This window comes from Hyperoodon ampullatus (genome assembly GCF_949752795.1).
Source record: "Hyperoodon ampullatus genome assembly, chromosome: 4".
NCBI lineage: Eukaryota > Metazoa > Chordata > Mammalia > Artiodactyla > Ziphiidae > Hyperoodon > Hyperoodon ampullatus.
In genome coordinates, this window is record NC_136917.1 from 3,146,586 (window position 1) to 3,168,913 (window position 22,328).

The following is a 22,328-nucleotide window of genomic DNA, read 5'->3' on the forward strand; positions in this document are numbered from 1 at the left end:
AGAAAAAGCAATCAAGCAATAGAAATAGACACAGATGAGACAGATGAGAAAAATTGTAGACAAGCACATCAACACAATGACTGTAGGGATTTCACATATTTGTGAAGGTAGAGGAAAAACTGAACAGGTTATGTAGAGACAAGGAACATAGGAAGGTAATCACACTTCTAAAGTTGAAGACTACAATATTTGAGATGACACATACACTGGATGGGACTGATGGCAGATCAGACATGGCAGAAAAGAGTATTAGTGAACTAGAAGACATAGCATAGAAGAAAAGGCTGAAAATACGAACAGTGAATCAGTGAGTCGTGGGAGAACTTCAGGCAGTCTAATAATTGTATGATTGGAGTCCCTGAAGTTAGGACACAGATTTATTTATTATTTATTATCAGAATTGCCTTATACATTTGTGGAGGCGAAACAAATCCAAAACCCACTGAAATTTAGGAAGAGATCACAGGTAGGTTCAAACCATGGGCTCTTTGAAAAGATCACTCTAGCCAGACTTATAAGGAAAAAGAGAGAGAAATTAATAATACCAAGAATTAGAAAGGTTACATCTCTACAGATACTACAGACATTAAAAATAAAAAATATTAACATCTATACGCCAATAAATTTAACAACTTCTATGAAATGAACAAATTCCTTAAAAGACAGACTATCAAAGCTCACTCAACAAGAAATAAATAACCAAAATAGCCCTACATTTATTATAGAAATTAAATGGATAGTTACAAACCTTCCTATAGAAAACTTTTCTTCCTGAGAGCACTTTAGGCACAGAAGGCTTCATTGGTGAATTCTACCAAACATTCAAGAAAGAAATAATAGCAATATTCCACAAATTCTTCTAGATAATAGATTTGGGAACACTCATGAGTAGTCTATGAGGCCAGCATTATCCTGATGGCAAAATCAGAAGAAGATACTATAAAAAAAGAAAATATCAGACCAATATCCCTCATGTACATAAATGCAAAAATTCTTAATTAAGTTTTAGCATATCCAGTTGAACAATATGTAAAGAGGACAATACATCATGACCAAGTGAGATTTATCCCAGAAATGCAAGATTGGTTTGACATTTGAACATCAATTAATATAACTCAGTAAAATAACAGACTGAAAAATAAAAACCATATAATTGTCTCAATAGATGCAGAAAAATCAATTGACAAATTCTGACATTTGGATAAAAACTTTCAGCAAAGTAGGAACACAAGGGAACTTCCGCAACCTGATAAAGGACATCTATGAAAAACCTACCATTAACATCATACTTAAATGAAACACTGTGGGCCTGTTCCCCATTATCAAGAACAAAGCAAGGATATCTACTCTCACCACTTTTATTCAAAATTGTCTTAGAGTTTCTAGCCAACACAACAAGGCAAGCAAGAGCTGAAAGGTATCCAGAATTGAAAGGAAGAAGTAAAAATGTCTTTATTCACAAACAACACCATTGTCTGTGGAGAAAATCCTACAGAATCTATGAAAAAAAACCACACTAGAACTAACAAGTGAGTTTAGGAAGGGTACAAGATCAATGTACTCAAACCAATGGTATTTCTATGTACTAGCAACAAATAATGGAAATAGAAATTGAAAGAAACAATATCATTTAAAATAGCATCTATCTCCTAGACTAAGAGGAAAGAGCTGGTCTAGAGGGCAGGTGGAGGATTTAAGAGAGAGAAGAGCCTGAAGACAACGAGAACAAATGTCTGCTGAATCTTCTGGACGAACTGGCCTGGTGGAAATTTCATCCTCTGAGGCAGCAGAGATGGAAGCCCCACAGCAGGTCATATGGGGAACGCTGATGTTCTTGATTTCCCAGTACAACCCTCTGGACAACATGAGAGAGGAGGGATACCTATTGAGGGCAGGCAGAAGGAGCTGCACTGGTAGGGGGAGGTGGGGATGCTAGGTAGAAAGGCTCTGCAAAGCAGGGAGGTAGGGAAAAGGCACACCAAGAGGCTGATGGCCTCATAGGAAACACATTGTCAAGGCTCATTGGAGCCAGAGAACAGCAAGAGGGGAAGGGAGTGGTCAGAGAAGACCTTGGACAGCCTCAGCCCCCCGGCCCCTCCCTCCCATGATCATGCCTCACCTTTCCTGACCCACTGACCACGACCTGGAGGTGTGGGAAGGTAACACCCCAGCCTCGCTCACCCCAGGGAGATGGCAGCCGATGGTGCATATTCTTCCCCCACCATCACTGATGGAGGCACCGAAGGTTATACTGAGGGTTCAGTGCACCAAAGGAGAGGGCAATCGAGTGCAGAGGGAGCTGCAGACTGTGGGCCTGGGCGACAGGGAGGTAGGAAGGATGCTGCATAGGAGGTGCCCAGTCCCTAACCCTAACCCTCTGAATGCCAGCCCCATGGATCTTGTGCTCATCTCCTCCAGGCCTCAGCTCTGACTCATGTCCTGAGGATGGTAACACCGCTTCTCAAGTGGTTCTGGGACCAAGTGATCACCCAGCTTGCCTGATGCAGACCAGCCGGGACTGTGGTCACTGCCATTACCAGGAGAAGGATTATCTGCACTCAAGACTTGGGAATGCCAAAAAGGCTGGGGAGGTGCTGAGGCTTGTTCCACCCACAGCTGAGCCCAGCTGGGCACTGACTGCAGGTGAGGGACCTAGGAGTGGCCCCAGGTGTCCCATCCGTGCCACCTCATTCAACATCTCCACATGGTGGCAGTATTGTCCTAGAAGCGGAATTTTGGCAGGTGGCCCCTCAAACACTAATGGCACCACGGGGAGGCTGTCACAACAAAACGTAGCACGTTAGAATGGCTGGGATAGGACTTCCCTGGTGGCGAAGTGGTTAAGAATCCACCTGCCAATGCAATCTTCCTGGTCCGGGAAGATCCCACATTCCACAGAGCAACTAAGCCCATGTGCCACAACTACTGAGCCTGAACTCTAGAGCCTGCGAGCCACAACTGCTGAAGCCCACACGCCCTAGAGTCCGTGCTCCACAACAAAAGAAGCCACCACAATGAGAAGCCCGCGCACTGCAACGAAGAATAGCCCCCATTCTCCGCAGCGAGAGAAAGCCCTCGCGCAGCAAAGGAGATCCAACACAGCCAAACATAAATATAAAAATAAAAATAAATTAAAAAAACAAAAAGAATGGCTGGGTTAATATAACACCCTCATTTTACAGGTGAGCGAGGCCTCAGAGTCAGGATTCTAGGCCCCACAGGAAGCCAAGATTCTGGGACAATTAATCTATAGATCCTAATTGTTGTGATGAGAGTCTAGGATTCCAGAAATTCCACAATGTTGATTTTAAAATTCTTTTTTCTTATGGTTCTAAGACTCTATCTGTGGCTTCCTGCTTTGAGAATCAAATGATGCCAAGATCTGACAGCTCTACTTATTCAGCTGCTCTGGGCCCCATGATTCTATGACTGAGTGGTGCCAGCATTTAGAGAGTTCATTCATTCCTTTAAGCAGAATTCACCACGTGGCTACTTAGGAAGTTAGAAAACTCAGTAGTCCTACTTCCATGGCTCTTGGATTCCTTCGCTCCCCACACAGAAATCCACAATTCCCACAACATCAGGCCACCTCTGTCCATCTGAGGAGAGCAGGCTCAAGAATCATGCAGCCTGGGAATTCCCTGGCGGTCCAATGGTTAGGACTTGACGCTTTCACTGAAGTGGCTCAGTTTCAATCCCTGGTGGGGGAACTTAGATCTCACAAGCTGCATGGTGTGGCCAAAAAAACCCCCAAAAGAATAATGCAACCTGCAACCAGAATAGGGCCAGCCATGTCTCTTGTGCTCCAATTCCTAAGTGGAGGGGATGGAATGTTAGGGTGCTAACACAGAAAGACACATGAGGTAGGTCTGCACACTGGAGACTGGACTATGGGGGATGTTTGCCCCACAAGCCTTTGATGATAGCTTCCCATATGACATCCAGAGGCTGGGTGCTTGGTGATCCAGGAGCAGATTCGTGAAAGGTGTGAAGAATCCCTGGGATATGAGATCTAGAAACCAGGGTGCATTCATCCTCACTCTCTGCTGCTCACCCTGAGCCTACTTTCTCTGTGCAAAGACGGGGCTGACCTAAGGTTCCAGTCATTTCCATAAATCAGACCCTCTGATCAAAATCAAAATGGAACTCTCAGGGGAACTTAGAAGAGGTAGCCATGTGAGGGGAGAGCCAGCTATGGGATGGTATCTTGAGACAGATGGATTTTTTCTCAAAGGGACTTCCCCAAAACTCTACAGATGCTCTCTCCAGGGACTCCAGAGGGCAGGTAACCCAGCCCACCAGGTACCTCACCCTTCATCCACAGGAGTCAGCTCAGAAAGATGAGCAGACACAGACCAAGTTTGCTCTCCTGTGGACACATGCCTCCCTGCATGCCCTCTCCATCCCAGCCATAAGCTTTTCAGGCTCCTGTCACACAGCCTTCAGAATTATGAGTCCCGACACCAGTATTCAAATCTTGGAGGGACTTACTCTTGTGAGGAACACATTATCTCCAGATACACAAGTCTCAGAGAGACTGAGACCCCAATCCTGCCTTGACTCCCTCTGGGGACCCAGGGAGAGTTGTATCACAACCCTCACTGAGCCTCCTTGCCAAGAATGCAGAGACAGATGCTTCTAGGGGGTGCTGGCCCCATGGCCCCACAGCACTGGGCAGAGCCCTGGGCACCCAGAGCATGTGGTGTTGTCACCATCTCAAAGAGCACTGGGGAAGTCATCTGATCCAACAGCCTGTCTTTACAAAGAGAACCTTCCAGAGAGACAAGAGGAGGTGAAAATTTCACCAGGGATCTGAACTCAAGAGGAGAGGCTCTTAGAGCACTAAGAAAACTACAGACTAAGATGGAAAGATGTGGACAATAGTAAGAGCCAATGAACACACAGCAGGATTAGACACAAGGTAGGACACATGAAGAGGTGCACCTGAAGCAAAGAAAGGGATGGGGGAGGCAGAAAAGCCAAGATGACCCATGCATCTCAGGCCCACCCAAGAATCATGGTTCCCAAACTTTGTGCCAAGGCACCCTGGGGTGCCACAGCAAATTCCCAGGGTACTGCAGGATATTTTAAATGTTCAAGGAACACATGGCGATATGGTCCTCTCTGTGGGACAGACACCTACTGGCTCCAGGCAGTTCTGTTTCAGCTTGGACAGTGGCACATTCCTCTGTGAAGCTGAGTTTCTGGCTTTTGCTGTGATTAAAAAACAAGTACCGGGCTTCCCTGGTGGCGCAGTGGTTGAGAGTCCGCCTGCCGATGCACAGCACACAGGTTCGTGCCCGGGTCCGGGAAGATCCCACATGCTGCAGAGCAGCTGGGCCCGTGAGCCATGGCCGCTGAGCCTACGCGTCTGGAGCCTGTGGTCCGCAACGGGAGAGGCCACAACAGTGAGAGGCCCGTGTACTGGGGGGGGAAAAAAAAAACAAGTACCAAGTGAAAACCGCTGAAGAACAGAAAGTAAGCTGTCCTCCCTGGGGCTGCAGGCACACACTTCCCATTGGTAAGTAACTGCAGTTATGTGAGAATGAAACAAAAATAGTATTTTTTCTTTTAACTTATAAAAATTTCTTTTCCCAGGAGCTACTAATTAATACATTATTTGGACCTAATTTTTTGCTAAACAAAACTATTGGGCATTTCTTTTGGCCTGGGGCACTGTGAAAAAAATGACGGAGCACGGACAGAAAGTCTGCCTCTGAGTTCAGGCACCCCACCCCTGAAGAACAGGTGTTCCAGGAAGGACAGCCCCCAAGGCAGGTCAGGGAAGCTTCCAGAAGGGGCTTAGAACCAAACGGGCCTGGAGGTAAGAAGAGCACCCGCTCTTCTGACCCTAGACCTTCATCCTGTCTGCTTGTGGCCCCTCTGAGGTGACAGCTGCAGGGCTCCTCGGCTTCCAGCCACTGGCTACCCAGAGCCTTTCCTGCCTCCCCCCAACTTTTTAGAAAAGAAGGGAGTGAATGAATAATTAGGCAGTGAGTGTCTGAAAGTCTGGCTCCCTTCTCTCCAGTACAGCAAGGACCACTACCTAATACTTACCAGGCAGGGATTCAAATGCTACCACAGATGATAGTTCACTACCTCGGAAAGCAAAGTGCCCTCTCATCTGGCCTTGCCCTCCCGCACCAGGTCCTTGACCTTCCTCCCCCACCTCCCAGCAGGGGCCTCCAAAGCTCCTGGGACCATACCTTCCTTCCCCTCCAGGACTATTCTGGAAGGAACACAGCCCCAAAGGGGCCTCTGGAAGACCTATGGTGAGGCAAAAAAAAAAAAAAAAAAAAAAAAAAGATCTTTTCTCCAGGGGCATCCATAAATTCTTCAGAATGTTGAATTAGACCTGTGACCGTGGGTCCGTCATGGAAGCTCCCTCTGTGTGACAGCAGAGGGCGCTGCCAGGAAGGCATCCTCCCCGTCACCTTCAGGGAGGGAGCCCAGACTCCACGGCCAGGGTGAGCAGCTGCGTGGAGCAAAGGCATGCCACACCACAAGGTTGACTCTGTCCTGAAGGCAGGTTGCAGAATCTCCAGCTGAACATCAGGGAGCAGGAAAGAATCCCACTCACTCAAGTTATGATAGAAACATCCGCCTCCTGCACCTGCATTCTCTCTACCCCAGCCTGGGGATGGCCTCCATCCCCATGCTCCTGGGCTTCTGGGAAACAGACTTAGGGAGCTTCTATTATGCCCAGAAAATGGGTTGGGACCCCCGTTCCCCCATGCCGTAACCTCTATGTAAGTCTCACAGGGTCTGTGGAGGGCTGGAGGCCCCTGCCATCCAGACTCAGGTGGCAGCACTCTCCAGCCTTCTCTCCGAGGTGCTGCCACCTGTCTGGAGATCCCTGCTCCCCCTCTTCTGTGCACTCTCATGGGTTGTTGGAGGTCAAAGCTTTCAAAAAGACCACAGGATGGGGGCAAAGGAAGAGCGCCCTGCAAGATCACCATGTGGGAAGGGCCAGCACTGGAAGCTTCCAGACCAGTGCCATCATGCAGCTTGCCCTGATTGCAGCTCTCCCAGAGGAACGCTGTGATGCACATTTTTCAAGGAACTCTAAAGAACTGGGAGTCTTCACGTGGGAGGGGGATCGGGGCAGTTCTCAGCTCTCTCTCTCTCTCCCTGCACCATGGGAGGCTCCCCCAAGCTCAGGGTGCCCAGCTTACTCTCCCTCCCTACCACCTAGTGTAGGCAGAGGGCAGGGACCAAATGAGGGAGAAGCAAAAGGAAGAAAGAAGGGGCCTGGCAAGTGAGGTGGCAGGAGGCAGGACTGGGGAGGCAGCGCCTACCTGCTCCGTTCTCTGCAGAGCCCATCACAGCGGGACAGCCGGTCCTTTGGTCCTTCAGTAGGGCACAGCCACCCCCCTTTGTGTGTGAGGAGCCAGCAGCCTCTTGGGGGCTCCTCATAACAGCTCTAATCCCAGGGCCCCACAGTTGGGAGCCTGCTGCACTGGGATTGGCCCCCACCCCACTCCCACAGCCCAGGTCCCCAGTAATGCGATAATTGGGTGGGATTTTCACTGAGAGAGAGGGGAAGTCCAGAGGAAGGCGAGCTAACTACCCACCCCGCCTCATTCCAGAATTCTTCCGTCCTTCCCTCTTCGGCTGAGGGGGCACAGTGACTCAGAGGACGGGTAGAAGGACCAGGCGTGTGTAGACTCAACTGGATCCCACTGGCAGTGCAGAGAAAAAGGGAACATTCCTTGAAAGAGAGTGGCTTTCGCTCCACATCTGGGAAGGAGCCCCTGATGCAGTCACCGAGGTGACCCCTGGTCCAGAGTCCACAGGACCCCACAGGCTCCCTTTACAGATGGGAAAACCAAGATGGATGGGGGCAGCATGCCGTGGGGTACGGCCTGCCTCTTGTTCTCCAGCCACTGCTAAACCTGGAGGGTTGCTGAGTCACTCCCTGCCCCGAGAAGCAGCCACATGCCGACCAGTGGTCTCTCCATCGGGCCCCCACATTCTGCAGGTCACATGGTAAGGCAAGGCTCAGGCGCTGTGGAGGAGCAGATGTCCACTTGAAAAGAGACATCATAGAAGAGCCTGGAGTTGGGATTTTTATTCACGGTTCTCTTCCCCTCAGTTGCGAAACGGTGACGTGGATTCCTGCTACCCTTTCTTCACAATCACTGAGACTGACCGGGTCTCCTGCTAATGCACAAGGTTGGGGAGGGAAGGGAAGTTGGGAAGACATCTCGACTTGGATCTTCCTCTCCCCCAAATAACCCTGGCTCCTTTCTCCCTGGGCTGCAGGTGAATATGCAAACAGAGCTTTGCGTTGGACTGGGAGCTGGAGAACTGGCTAGCCACTCTTTGTGATCTTGGATAAGTCACTTTCCCTCTCTGGTCTTCCCTTTCCCCATCAGCAAAAATCATAAGGCTTACCTAAGTTGTCAGAAATCCCTTCTGGCTGAAGAGGCCAGCAGCCCTGGGCAGACTCGGCGGTCAGTGGTCCCAGAGCCAGGGCGCTAACCGGCTACACTGTCCTTGGGGACCGGAAGCACCAGGACTGCCGTTCTCTTCCCTGGTGGGGTGTGGGGGAGAAAGAGGAGCTGTTAACACCTGGGCCCTAAACAGAGCTGGACTGTTTCCCAATAGTGACTTTCAGAAACGTGGCTGCACCCTAGATGCCCACCCAGCAGCTGTCCCCAGACAGGCCGCCCCCATTCTGGTCGCTCGCCATCGGCCCAGCTCCCAGCGGACCAGAAAGGGGCCGTTCGAGGAGACAAGCCTCGGACGAACGGGCCCCCAGCAAGGAGATGGACTAAAGGGAGGCGCAGCCCGACCACCTAGAGGGCAAGGGACAGAGCGCGCGACAGAGCAGGGGCAGGAGCGAGAGCTGGACAGCGCGTCGCACGGTGAGCGCAGGGCGCGCGGGGCTCCACACCTAAGGAGCCGCCCATGAGCCCCGAGGGGGCGCGGCCCGGGAGCTCGGAGGGGATACCTGCGGACCATGCAGTTCCGGGTGCCGGCCGGCCGCCAGGCCAGCTGCCCATCTGGCACAGTGCAAAGCTTGGAGCCGGCGCACCCGCGCACCCCCGCGCACCCCGCGGCCACGGGAGGGGCCCGCGCTGCAGCCGTCACCGAGCTAGCTCCCAGGGCCCCGCCCGCCCCCTGCCTGCCCCGCCCCGGCCCAGGCCCCGGCGGGCGCCCCCCGCGGCGCTGCCCCGCCCCCGCCGTCCCGCGCCGCCCCGGGCCCCGGCCCGCCGCCCGGCCGCCGTCCCACCTGGCGCAGCGCCGCCCTCGGAGTCCGCGCACCCGCGCACACCCGCGCACACCCGCGCACCCCGCGGCCGCAGGAGGGCCCAGCGCCGCCGCCCGCGAGCTCCCAGGGCCCGGCCCGCTCCGGCGCCCGCGCTCTCGGGGCGGACTCCTGGCCCTCCGAGATCTCCCGCCCGGCGATGGCCCCGCTCGGATATTTCATATTCCTTTACGGCCTGAAGCAAGCGCTGGGCAACTACCCGATCTGGTGGTGAGTGAGCCTTCCTCACGTTCTCCCCGGCCTCTGTGCGTCCCCCAGCCGCCGTCCCCTCGGGCAGGGCCCCGCGGTGGCCCAGAGCCCGCGCTCTGCCCAGCCCTCCTGTTCCGAGGGTGGTTTGTTTTCCTTGGCGGCCACTTTCGACCTGTTCGGGCCGGGGCTGGGACGCGGGTGGCGGAGTTTCCGCGGACATTGATCCCTCGGGCATAGAGGGGCTCCCGGCGTCGGACGGGGCGAGCAGTGAGCTGGGGAGAGGCAGGAAGTGGGACAGCACAGATGGCATGAAAGCTCGGGCAGCCAGAGGCCAAGAGAAGCCAGGAGGGCGAGCTGGGAGAGGGAGATCCGCCTGAGACTTTCCTTAAGGACATGTCTTACACACACACACACACACACACACCTTAAAACAAAGTCAGTGAGACAAGACCGAACAGCTCGGAGCAGCGCAGTTACGTAAAGACTGCGGGGACCCGGCCGGGAGTGGCGGGCGCATTGGGGCCAGCACCCGGCCCTCCTGCGCCTTCCTGCCGCTGTCCCGACCGCGATGCTAAGGAGGGGCTTCTGGAGAGGTAAAGAGGGAGAAAGTATCGCGTTTGAAGCCTCCTTAGTGAGAGGCTCCGCGAACCCACATCTGAGAGGGCTGGGGCGTTCCGTCTTCCACCCCAGACAAGACACATTCCCGTGAGACCCTCCTAAATCTGGCGATGGAAGTGCAGATAAACCAAGGGAAGGGTCCTGAGGGTCTACAGCACATATCATGAGGGGAGGAGGGAAGCGAATTTGGTTGAGCCCCCACAGGCAAGGGCCACCCCAGCTCCTCAGTGGAGAGGGGAGGGGCGCTTTGAGATGCCCAACATTTGACGAACACAACTTGGGGGAATGCGGGAGCCGAGCGGCCTGGGCGCGCCGCTGGAGGAGACCCAGATCGGAGACAAGCCTTCACACACACACGCGCGCGCGCGCGCGCACACACACACACACACACACACACACACACACACACGGCCAGGAACTCTCTCCGACGGCTTGCCTGGAATTATAATAATTACGCCGAGGGGAAGTTGGGGCGGGGGGAGACTGAGTGAGCCGAAGTACATCTAATCCGATAATAATTTTTCTCTTCGAGATTGTTCAGGAGCGGGGGCGCCCTAGGTGTGGGGCGCGCGTCCAGGCGCAGCCTGGCGGGACGGGGCGGGGCAAGAAGGAGGCACCGGCGGGTACGAGGGCCTGGGAGAGGTGGCGGGGCGGCGGGGACTTGCTTCGGGGACCCCCGCGCGTCCCGCACCCGCGCGGCACCTGCAGCGCCCGGTCGTCTTCTGGAGCACAGGATGCAGCGGGCGTGTCTCCCGACGCGGGGACACTGACGCCGGGGGAACCAAGGGTGCGCGTCTGAGAGAGCCCCGCGGCCGCCCGCTCCCGCGCAGGCTTCTAATTAGAACCCGCCGCCGCCGCCGCATTCCTGGGCGCTAGTGGAAGCGCCTTCGCCCCTGCGCTTCTTCCATAAACAAGGGCCCTGTCACCAGCCTCTGGCCATCCTACGCGGTGGAATCTCTGTCCTTTTGGCCCTGAGTGTCCCTGGCCTTGTTCCCCTCAACACACGTATGTCACCCTTTCCACCTGGGCCGTATGTGTTCCATCTGAAAGGATCCTGGGACAGGCTTGGTGCATCCGGCACTCTCCAGATCCGTGGGGAGGGGCGTCCTCTCCCCACCGCCTCCCGGTCAGTGACCCACCCAATCAAGAGTCTAGAGCAGCCTTTTGGCCCCAGAGGGAAGACGGCGCCATGGAACCCCCACTTTGGTCTCCATGGGATTCTCACATTCAGTGATTCTCTTGTTTCCTGGGAAGAAGCATCTTCGGTGGCCACAACCTCAGGGCTTACTGGGGACCAGCGGTTTCCTCTCCTCCTCCCCTCTGCCCCCAAGCTGGACACAGGAAGGACGTGGTGTCTCCACAGCGAACATGAGCATAATGAAAGGGAGGGCTCACAAAGAAAGAAATGGAGTTTCATAGCAGGCGGAAGCCTTTCTATCTTCATCCCCTACCTGATGCAGTTTCCCACAGGTGGCTCCTCCTTTCTCTTGCCAACCCCGTCTCCCACTTCCCTCCCTTCCCCAAGTGAGGCCTTGGAGGGAGACCCTCTCTTTGTAACTTCTCACCTTCACACTCAGCCTCCCTAACTGGTATTCTGTTTCACCTTCCCTCCCCAAAATAAAGCCACTGTTCTCATCACTTCTCTCCACCCCACCCCCAGCTCCTCGCATATGAAAGTGAAAGTGACAGGGACTTCCTCACCTGGAGAAACAAGGAAACAGCCCAAATTGGGAGTAATTAGGCTTTGAAGTTGGTGTGGTCTTGGTGGGAGGGTGGAAGGAGAGGAGGAGGTGGTGCTGCATCCTGTGGGAATTTAAAGAGCCAACTGCCTCCCCAGGACCATCTCGGAAGTGTCCTTCACCCTAGATGCTCAAGGTCCAAAGGCAGGTCCCAACAGAGGCACAGAGAGACAGCCCTAAGACCAGAACGTTGAAAGCTACAGAGACCTCCAAGAGGTCTGTGCTCCTTGTGTGACGGACAACGGGATGGGGGGTGGGATCCAGAGAAGGGACCTGGGAGGTGACAGGACAGAGGCCTGGGCACCTGACCCCAGAGGCATAGCGTGGCGAGACGCCGGCTCCTCCCAGGGCCATGTACTGCAAAGCTACAGGGAGGCCCTAGCCCCCTCCCCCTCCCTCCAGACTGAATTCTTGTTTAATGAGAATTGCTCAGAAGGATCCACGTGAACACAGAACAGGCATCATGGTCAAGGGGAACACGTGGAACCCTTGAAGAGCAATACCCAGTGTGCACCTGTGCTCCATGATGCGCTTTGGGCACCTGCCTCCTACTTCCCGTGTCTGGGCTGATGGCATCTTGTGATCCCCCTGTGGCCTAGCCGGGGCCCTGGAGTTCAGCCTGTTTTCTCCCCTGCCCCGTCACCACGGGGCCAGGCCCCTTCCTTTGCCCCACCAGGTTGCAGTGCTCCATTCCCACCATCTTCTGCCTCTGTTCTCACTGCCCTCCCACCCTCCGCTCTAAGCCCATAGCCTCACTGCCCCCCGGGCTCCAGCAGCAGTGCTTTTACCTGCCCAGAGAGCCCGGGCCCCTTTCCCTATGGGGCCCCCCTTCCTGCCACCCAGCTCCTCACGTTTCCCCAGCACTGAGTGGCACCTGGAGTGGACATCACCCCAGCTGGCCCGGGAAGTTCCCATGTTCACGTCCCATCTTCTCCCACCCCTGGGCCAGCTCAGTAGCCTGAGACATGCTCCCAGGGCAGCATTCTCTGGTTCTCCCCCCTCTCACTGCCTCTTCACCCTCCTCCCTAGCCCCCGGCACCCCACACTCATGTGCACGCAGACACCCTGCTCTGAGAATGTGTCCAGACCCCGAGGAAGGCCAGCTCAGCTGTCACCTGCCCCCCACCTTCTAGAACCTCCTCTCTGCACAGCCTTCCCTGGCGCCAGCCCCACTGGTTCTTCAGGCCCAGGGGTCTTCTCAGTCCCGGTGGGACATAGGCTTCCCTCAGTGGGACCCACTATTTGGGGTTGAAGGTGCACGAGGAGTTCAGGGAGAGTGAACAAGGGCTCTGGAGGCACTGCCCAGGTCCCACAGCTTCAAAGGGTGGGTGAGGTGGGGGCTGAGGAGGAGGAGGGATGAGCAGCCACACAAGGGGAGAGGTTGCCTGTGTCGGATGACACGGGACCTGGTAGGGCTGAGCAAGGCTCTGAGGCTTCTCAGGCAGGCAGGGCCCAAGCACGCGAGACCTCCTGAGCTGCCCTGCCTCTGTGAGCCTGCACCACTGCGAGTCCCTCCCCGGGGCAGCCCTGTCCCTCCGTCCAGTCCTTCCTCCTCACTCTGCCCTGTCTGTCTATCCCTCTCTCTCTCTGTCTCTCTCTCTCTCTCTCTGTCTCTCTACCTCTCTGTCTCTCTCTCTCTCTCTGTCTCTCTGTGTGTCTGTCTGTCCCTGTCTGTCTATCCCTCTCTCTCTCTGTCTCTCTCTCTCTCTGTCTCTCTCTCTCTCTCTGTCTCTCTGTGTGTCTGTCTGTCCCTGTCTGTCTCTCTCTCTCTCTCTGTCTCTCTACCTCTCTGTCTCTGTCTATCTCTCTGTCTCTCTGTGTGTCTGTCTGTCCCTGTCTGTCTCTCTCTCTCTCTCTGTCTCTCTACCTCTCTGTCTCTGTCTATCTCTCTGTCTCTCTGTGTGTCTGTCTGTCCCTGTCTGTCTCTGTCTCTCTGTCTGTATTTATCCCTCTCTCTCTCTGTCTCTCTCTCTCTGTGTCTCTGTCTCTATCTCTCTCTGCTTCTCTCTGCAGCTCTGAGGCTAGTGATGGTAGTGGCTAGCTTATGAAACTAGAGAAATCCAGACACCAGTTCGACACCCCCAGCGTTGTAGGATCTCAGGGTGCTGGGAACGATGTTCCTCCACAGAACCACCAATGCACATCCTTTTCTTGAGGAGCAATGGTAGAAACAACCATAGGTAAAATATATGTGGTCAGATAACTTGTTTTCTACCACCAAGTTCAATACCCATCATCTTGATTCCTTGACAGCCCACCACGGCACACGCTCCTTCCAGAGCACAAAAGCATCACTCACCTCACACATCCAGCTCTCTCTGACTTGGCCACCTAAACACTTGGGACTCTGTCTGGGGCTCAGGTGTGGCAGCTTCTCCCAAGCTGGCTAACTCTGCATTTTACTGGGCTTCTTGTCATTTTTTAAAAAAATGATTTTGTTTTATTTGCACAAGCTTGCTGGAATTCTTTGTGACGGGGAAGAGGGTGAATAAATACTGTTGAGGAGGAATACAGTCTGCAGGGGTTGTAAAACCACACTTTCCACGGTGGGTCCCAATTACAAATCTCCAGCCTGCAGGAATAGGAATCGCCTTGTTCCAGAGGGGCTCTGCCACCATCCTGCAGGTGTGGCCCAGGACAGGGAAAGCAGGGCTTGGATGTACCACCTGCCCATGAAAGTATCAGTTATACTCAAAATGTAGTCCACAGACCAGAGCCCATCCATGAATGGCTGTCCATGAAGAAATAAGAACGGAAGTTGAAAATAGGTGTTTGGGAACAGTCATGGCGGTTTTTTAAATGTCTTATGTATTATTTTGTGCAGCATTTTAATATAATCTATAAGAATGGGTTAGAAATTAAAAAAAAAAACCCAAACCAAGTTCTCTAGCTACTTTGAGAAGCCAAAGCCCCCCACGGTAGGCAACCCCTGCTATGCCCAAGTCTGGGATCATCCATGTGGACCACATCCCCTCAAGGCTTTGCCACCCAGCACTTGCCATTTGCGCTTTGGAACCAAATGCCAGAGTTTGTATTTGCCCCTTAATTTGAAGTGTAGTTGAAGGACTGGAGCCACCCATTGTTGAGAAGTGTCAGGGGAAGACCCCCCCACTGCTGTTCAGTGTGTGAGAGGCTCTTGGGGACGGAGGACTGGACTTCTGTGTGGCTCCAGCAAATGCTGAGAGCAGAGGCTACAGGTGACCAAGAGGCAGATTTTGGCTCAGGATAGGACAGGCTTCCTGGGTCTGAGAGTGGCGGTGGTGAGCTGCCCATCCCTGGAGGGGTAGAAGCAGAGGCTGAGGAAGGAGCAGCCTGCTTTGGGTGGAGGGTTCCCATGGACACATCAGCGGCTGGGAATCCGAGGTTTACAAGGCCCACATCCTCCCCCCACCCCCACCGTGGTCAGCACTGCAGCTAATAGTCTTCCTGGTCAGTCCCCTAGACTCCACCAGGCACAGTTGGGGTAGTTTGGTTCACAGTTACACAGCAATCGATGACCCCATCCTGGCATGCCTTTACCCGCCACCCCCCAGCAGCATGCCCTCCCCACCTAGTGCACCTGCGTCACATCACACTTCCCCCTAGCCTCGCTCAGCTGGTCCTGGATCTGACTATACCCACCTCTCACTCCTCACCTGGCTGGGCTGGACGCTGTGGGGTGACATGAAGAGATGGAGAATAAGGCTTTGACTCCGGCCAGGCTGCCTGATCCCAGGGGAACCTGTCCTTCCCTTTGTAGAATTGTCACAAGGACGGCCCCTATATCACCAGGCTGTGAAAGCCCATGGGGTATTTGTTCTCCTTCCTCCCCTCTTGACCCTTCACCCCTTGTAGCTCCTAGATAAGATTTGGTTGAAAAAATGAATGAAGGAATGAATGGATGGAATCTTTCCTGTGAAAAACAGAAACTATCAGGTGGCCTGTGCTTGGGGACATGAGGACACAGCTGACTGTTTTTACAATCCCCCTGACTGAACCCCGGCTCTGGGGCTGGGTCCCCACCATGCACTAGAGCACCTCTGCCTCGGTCTCCCTCCCAGCCTCTCCAGGTGACACCCTGGAGGTGTCTCACACTTTGGTGCTTCCACATTCCATCCCCGACAAAACGTGCCGCTGCCGCCCAGGGAAGCGGGCAAATGCATGGCCGCGGGCACGGGAGCCTCTGCCCGCCTGCTGGGACTTGCGCAAAGTATGTGTCAGTAATCCCGGCTCGGCCCGCTGGGGCAGCAGGAGGTGCTGGGAGGGCTGCAGGCAGGGCCATGCAGCCCAGGGGCTGGGAAGAGGTGGCCCCCAACACCAGGGACCCAGGTCTTGGGACCCCTCCCCATGGGCCCTCGCATCGCCAAAGGTGCTCCAGCTCCTGGGGAGGGGTCTTCCAGGCCGGAGAGAGAGAGAGCATGGAGGCATGTGGGCTTTTCTCAGAGACGCCATAGTGGGTAGACAGAGAAGGCAGAACCCGGAGGGCTTCAGGGCAGGTGAGCACCCTTGGGGGAGTCTGGGTCCTGTAAGCCTCCTGGACAGCTCCAGCCAGAAAGGACAGAGCCTGCCCATCAAGCTGGGCAGCCGTCAACCCGCCGGGCAACCAGCCGCACTCAAGGCCTCTGGTCTCAGGACAGCAACTTGGTCCAGCTGTGGAGAGGCCCTGACCTTAGAAAACAGCAATTTGGGACAGGACAGGCACTCTGGAATCCTCATGTGTCACCAAGGGGAAGACCCATGAGACCAACCAGGGTTCTCCTCAGCAGAGGCCCTGCAGGCAGAGTGCAGAACAGGGGCCCCCAGATGAGGACTGAGCAGAGATCTGTGCCTTCGAAGGACAAGAGAAGATGTGGCCTTGCTCTCTGGGAGTGGCCCCTCATGGCCCAGACATGGGAGGCTGTGCATGAGGAGTGGCAGGGTCCAGAGAGGGCGGCTAGCGGGGCTGGGAACACAGAGCACTTCCTGGAGAGGTGGCCCCGGATGACGTATGGACAGAAGGTGCCCCAGCCCCGCCAAGGTGTGAAGGAACCTGCCCTCCCCATTGTTCACTTCCCCTCCAGGAGCCTCCGATAGAATGTGGTCCACCACCTCCTTGGACAGATGGAGAAACTGAGGCCCAGGAAGGAAAGGGCAAAAACAGTTAATTCAGTGAATAATACAGCTGGTGACCACACCCTGCCCTCCAGGCCCAGCCAAGCTGTCCTCTCCCCAGAACCCCTCTCTCTTTGAGAATTGCTGTGAAGTCCCAGCTCTCCCTCCAAGATGCGCACAGCCATAGGCAAGGGCAGAGCTGTGCCCACAGTGCACAGGCACCCTGTGTTTGCTGGTCTTGCAAAAAGAAATCAAACCAGGACTCAAGAAAACTAAGAGCCTATGACTCCGTTAAGATCTGCCAGGTAACGGTGCACAGGCACTTAGCCTCTCCGACTGAGGATCCACCCCCAGAGGAGCCAGGCAGGGGCGGGCAGAGAGGGGGCCTGCTCCAAGTCCTGCCTTTGCCCCCAGCCTCTGTCCACGAGAAGAGGCTTCTGTCCTCTGGTTTAGCGGCACATTTACGGTAAAATCCGCTTGAGTGAAGGCCATCAGCTCAGGTTGGGGCAAAGCTGGCCCAGGCTGGGTCCTGAGTGGCCTCCTTCCCCTGCATGTCACAGCCAGCGCCTTTGCTCTATCTTGAGTAAGCCTGTCTGGCAAGGCGCCTGGCCTTTCAACAGTGCAACAGTGCAGTCCTCAACAGGAGCGAACGAGGGAGGAGGGAGAAAAACCATTAGTGCTTTCAGGAGGCAGGCGTGGCTCACGTGGCCCCAGCCTCAGGCTGGAACCGGAGTCTAGGAGCCACTTTGCAAACTGCACATGTGGTTGCTTTGGGTTGAAAATGATACCCCCACCCAGAAAAAAATTATTACTAAAAAATTAACCAACAATAGAATTCACAAAAACCTGGGGAAAAAACAGTTCATCATCTTACCAACTTAATACAGGCATTTTCCTCACTTTAGGTTCTTATTTCATTCACACATTTTTCATAATCATAATAACAGTGCTCAGAGAAGATCGTGGTCTGTTTTTTAAGGTATACCATCTCCTGTTAAACATTTTGCATTTGTGGGACCTTCTTGGCGATGGTGCTCGCAGTTACTCAGGCCTGTGGTGTGAGTGTGCTGTCATCTGCTTGCCTGACCATTGGCCCTTTCTGCTGTATGGATGGCCCTGCAAGGAGGATCTCTCCGGAGTTGGAATTTGGGGTAAAGGCTCAGGGCTCAGAGGGGGTCCTCCCATATCTGCGCAGGGAAGTGTGCGTTCAGTTTGGGACGATCTGGTTCTTAGGGGCCTTCGGGACATCGGATGTGACATCCACTTGAGCATTTAAAATTCTAGCCCCCAGCCCGGGGGCTGCTGAGGGTGGGGGTGGGGGTTTTTCTTGGGCTGCCATCCTGCACTTCAGGGTTGGCAGCAACAAGGGAAATGGAACAAATTCCTCGTAGGGTGAATTGTGGTGGCCAAGTGCAGGGTGAAGGAAATGGGTGCAGTGAGGGCAGGCTGGCCTTTTGGCCTCTGCCCGCAGGCTGGGCAGGGCCTTCATGCCCCTGTGGCTCCCAGGCCCCCAGGACCACCGCCCCAAGGCAAGGGCAGCACACCCCCCTCCTGCCTGGCTTTCCCTGAGGCCACAGGACACAGCTTATGCCCATTAGGGCAGGGCCAGCGACCCCTGAGGTTATTGTTGGTAGAACATCCTGCATTGGCGATGGCCGTGAGGAGGAGGAGATGCATGGTGATCGAGAGGCAAGGTCAGGACCTCACGATGACCCAATACATGGGCCTGAGGGTAAAGGAGGGGTGACTGATGATGGGGTTCCCACACCCAGTGCTCACCTGAACACCACCATCCCTCCTGTGAGTGGCCCTAAGTCAGGCCCATCTCCATCTGGTCCCCAGTTTGCACACTTGTCAAGCATGTGAGAGGCTGAGGGGGAGATTGGAAAATTAACCTGAAGCCCCAGACACCCAGATGAGAGCTCAGAGTGGGTTCCTGGGAGGTTAATGAGGCCTGGTCCACGCTTGTTACCCCCTCCGGAGAACCCCTCTCAGCAACACTGGACAGAAGACCATGAGTTTGCCTCCTCAGGGTTTGGAAACGGGTGGTCCATGCCCTGCCTCAACAGCCCCCTTCCCACCACAACACTTCTGGAATGTTCACTATTGCTGCTTCCTTCGTCTGTCACCACCTTGCTCTTTTTAGGATCTTCACCACCTCCGGAAGAGAGATGTGGGGTCCGGCCCCTGCTTATTGCTGGCTCTGGGACACTGGGCTGGAGGGAAGCAAGTGGCCAGCCCCATGCAGACAGATGGGGCTGTGGAGGGCGGGGGCTCACGTCCTGGCCCCACTCCTGAGCCTGGCTGAGCACGCTCTCCCCTGCCTCTATAATGCACTGCGTGTTCTCAGAGAGCAGCACTGGAAGTTTCTGGAAACCTTGAGATTCAGAAGCAGAAACCAAAGGAAAACCTTGACTGCCAGACCAAAGGGTTTGGACTTGAAGCCTTGGGAGGCTCCCTGGACTCAAAGTCCCAGGACTCAAAGCTTGGCTTACCTTCAGTGATCCCAGAATTGGTGGTTTTCAAACACCAGCAAGCATCAGAACCCCCTGAAGGGCCTGTCAAAACAGGGCACTAGCCCCGAGTTTCTGATTCAGCAGGTCTCGGGGGGCACCGCCTTGGAACTTGCATTTCTGACAGGTTCTGTGGTGCACCTGTTGCCTGCCCAGGGGCCACCTTAAGACGACCCACCTCTCACCCAGCTACCTGGTATGATAGCTGGGGAAACCAAGGTGCTAAGGGTCCAAAGCAACAGGCAAAGCTGACCAGCCAGGGGACAGATTGGGGCCACCACACACATCGCCCTTCAGTGATAGTTCTGTGTTGGAAACAGGGTCATATTGAATCAGGGAGACCAATAGTGTTCTGTGTCTTTGGGTTTAGTGGTGTCTGTGTGGGATTTGTTTATTAATATGATGTTTATCTACTCTCTGTCATGGATTGCATGTTCATGTTCCCCCAGATTTATATGTTGAACCCCTGACACCCAATGTGATGGTGTTAGGAGGTGGGGCCTTTGGGAGGGGATTAGGGTCAGATGAGGTCATGAAGGTGGAGCCCCCAGGTTGGAAATAGTGTCCTTAACAGAAGAGGAGAAGGGCTTCCCTGGTGGCGCAGTGGTTGAGCGTCCGCCTGCCGATGCAGGGGACGCGGGTTCGTGCCCTGGTCCAGGAAGATCCCACATGCCGCAGAGCGGCTGGGCCCGTGAGCCATGGCCACTGGGCCTGCGTGTCCGGAGCCTGTGCTCTGCAATGAGAGAGGCCACAACAGTAAGAGGCCTGCGTACCACAAAAAAAAAAAAAAAAAAAAGAAAAGAAAAGGAGAAGACATTAGAGTTCTCTGCCATGTGAGGACACAGCGAGAAGGAGGCCATCTGTGAACCAGGAACCCTTCGCCAGAACCCCACCATGCCTGCACCCTCACCTCAGACTTCCAGCCTCCAGGGCCGAGAGAAATGAATGTGTGTTGTTTCAGCCATCCTATCTGTACTCTTTGCTGTGGTGGCCCACACTGACCAAGATAATTGTTCATAAATGTTATCTTGTAGGTACTGGTATTTAATACATTTTAAGAGCATAATAGCATATTAGAAAGGGGGAGCCTTGGGAAGCCAACCTGCCAAAACCCCATCCTGCCATGTTAACTCGTTGACGTTGGTCAGGTGTCTTCCTCTAGCCCCAACTTCTTGGTCCAAGAGATTCCCCAGGGTTCCACCTACCAGGTTGTGTAGGTTGGAGAGAGTCATATAGTGGGGCATGGCCAGAGCCAGGACCACACAGGTGATAGTGATGGAGCAGGTAGGCCAGTTAAGTAGCTAGGCAGTGGCTAATGGCAGGTGGTGGCAGAAGTGATGTCAGGGGCTTTGAAGGAGGAAGTAACCAGCCTCCAAGAGAGAGGCACTGGTCCCTGAGGAGGGGTGGTGCTGGGGACACAAGCAGAGGAGGGGGAGGGAGGGAAGAGCTGTCTAAAGGCTGCGGTAACCAGCCCTTGAAGGTGACAGACCCTTGGGCTACACATGGAGGGGCCACCTCCTTGCAAGGTTCAGTTCCTTCTGGCCCGAGCAGCTTGGAGTGTGAGAGAAAAGAGGCAGCATGAGCAGAGGAGGGAGATGGGGAATATTCAGTCTTCGCTGCATGACAAATGACCAGAGTTATGGCTTCAAACATTACCTGTGCATTCACAGAGTTCACAGCTCTGCAGGTCGGAAGTCTGCGCAGCTTGTGTGGGTTCCCTGTTCAGGGTCTCTAGAGGCCAAAATCAAAGTGTTGACCAGTCTGGGGAAGAATGTGCTCCCAACCTCACCCAGCTGCCAAATTCTGGTCCTTGCAGTCCGCATGTACTTGCGGCTATCTGCCAAGGGTGGTTCTCAGCTCCTCGAGGCCACTTTCTGGTCCTAGAACGCAGCCCCTTCATCTCAGAGCCAGCACCAGCTTCAGACGCTGCTGATGTCTCCAACTTCTGCTACCAGCTGGAGGCTTTGCTTTGAAAGCATGCGTGTGGATAGATTAACTCAGCTTGGCGGCCCTGATTTATGTCTGCTGTCCACTGCAGGTCCTGCACACATAGCAAGTGTGATCTGTCTATATGAAGAGCTCTGGACAGGAAGGTGGGCACTCTTGATGCCACATCAGCATCTGGGCTTGGTGGGTGGGAGAGCAGCCACCTCCTTCCAGGGGTGCATAGCCGCCCTCGGTCCCATCCCCTCAAACCACATTCCCTCCCAAATGCTCCTTAGATGTCCCCCTCTGGATGCCAGGCCCCTGGGACAAGAAAATGACATCTTTATTTGTACCCACCACTGACAGCAGTTGAACTCACCTTCAATTATGAATGGAGATGACAAACTGCAGCAGCATTTGTGGCTTCTGAGATGCTATCACCAGGAGAAAGCAGATACTTTCGTCTCAGGTGACAGTTTGTTCAGAGATTACAGAATGCCATTGAGCTCTCGGCCCATCATGTAGGCTCAGTAAAGAAACACACAGCCCTGAATCACCAGCTTGTTCCCTGTTGTAACCCTATGTCAGTCTGCTTGTTTTTTTGTAACTGTTTCTTTCTTCTCCACTTGGTCTGGGATGATGACTTGACTGTAGTGCAGAGTTTGTGTCAGCCAAACCTACTTCCCCTAGTGGTCACATCTTACATAATTATCAGGATGGAGACCACGCTCGTGCACAGCCAAACACAGGCTGACTTCACCAGTCTCTCCATGGATGCCCTTTCTCTGTTCCAGGATCTGACTCGGGAGCCCAGGTCGCATTTGGTGTCATTGCATTTTATGCGCTCTGAGAACTTGGGGAGGCATAGAACACCAAGATGGTGGTGCCCTGTAGTCGCAGCACTTTCCAGTTTACAACATTCCTCTCCCACTAAGCTGTCTCTGGCGAGACCCTTAGACAGGACAGTACGTGGTTATCCCTGGCGTCTGGGGCCCAGAG

At 54.3% G+C, this 22,328-nt stretch overlaps 1 protein-coding gene across 1 annotated transcript in view; it reads left to right on the forward strand.

The window, feature by feature from the left end:
* Positions 1-9,413: 9,413 nt before the first annotated feature.
* Positions 9,414-22,328, forward strand: part of WNT3A (Wnt family member 3A) — a gene marked incomplete at both ends in the record, with an annotated part of 46,799 nt that continues 33,884 nt past the window's right edge. Inside the window, one exon of the mRNA XM_079702259.1 lies at positions 9,414-9,484. Within this exon, the coding sequence (XP_079558385.1) occupies positions 9,414-9,484 (71 nt within the window). The remainder of the gene's footprint in view (positions 9,485-22,328) is intronic.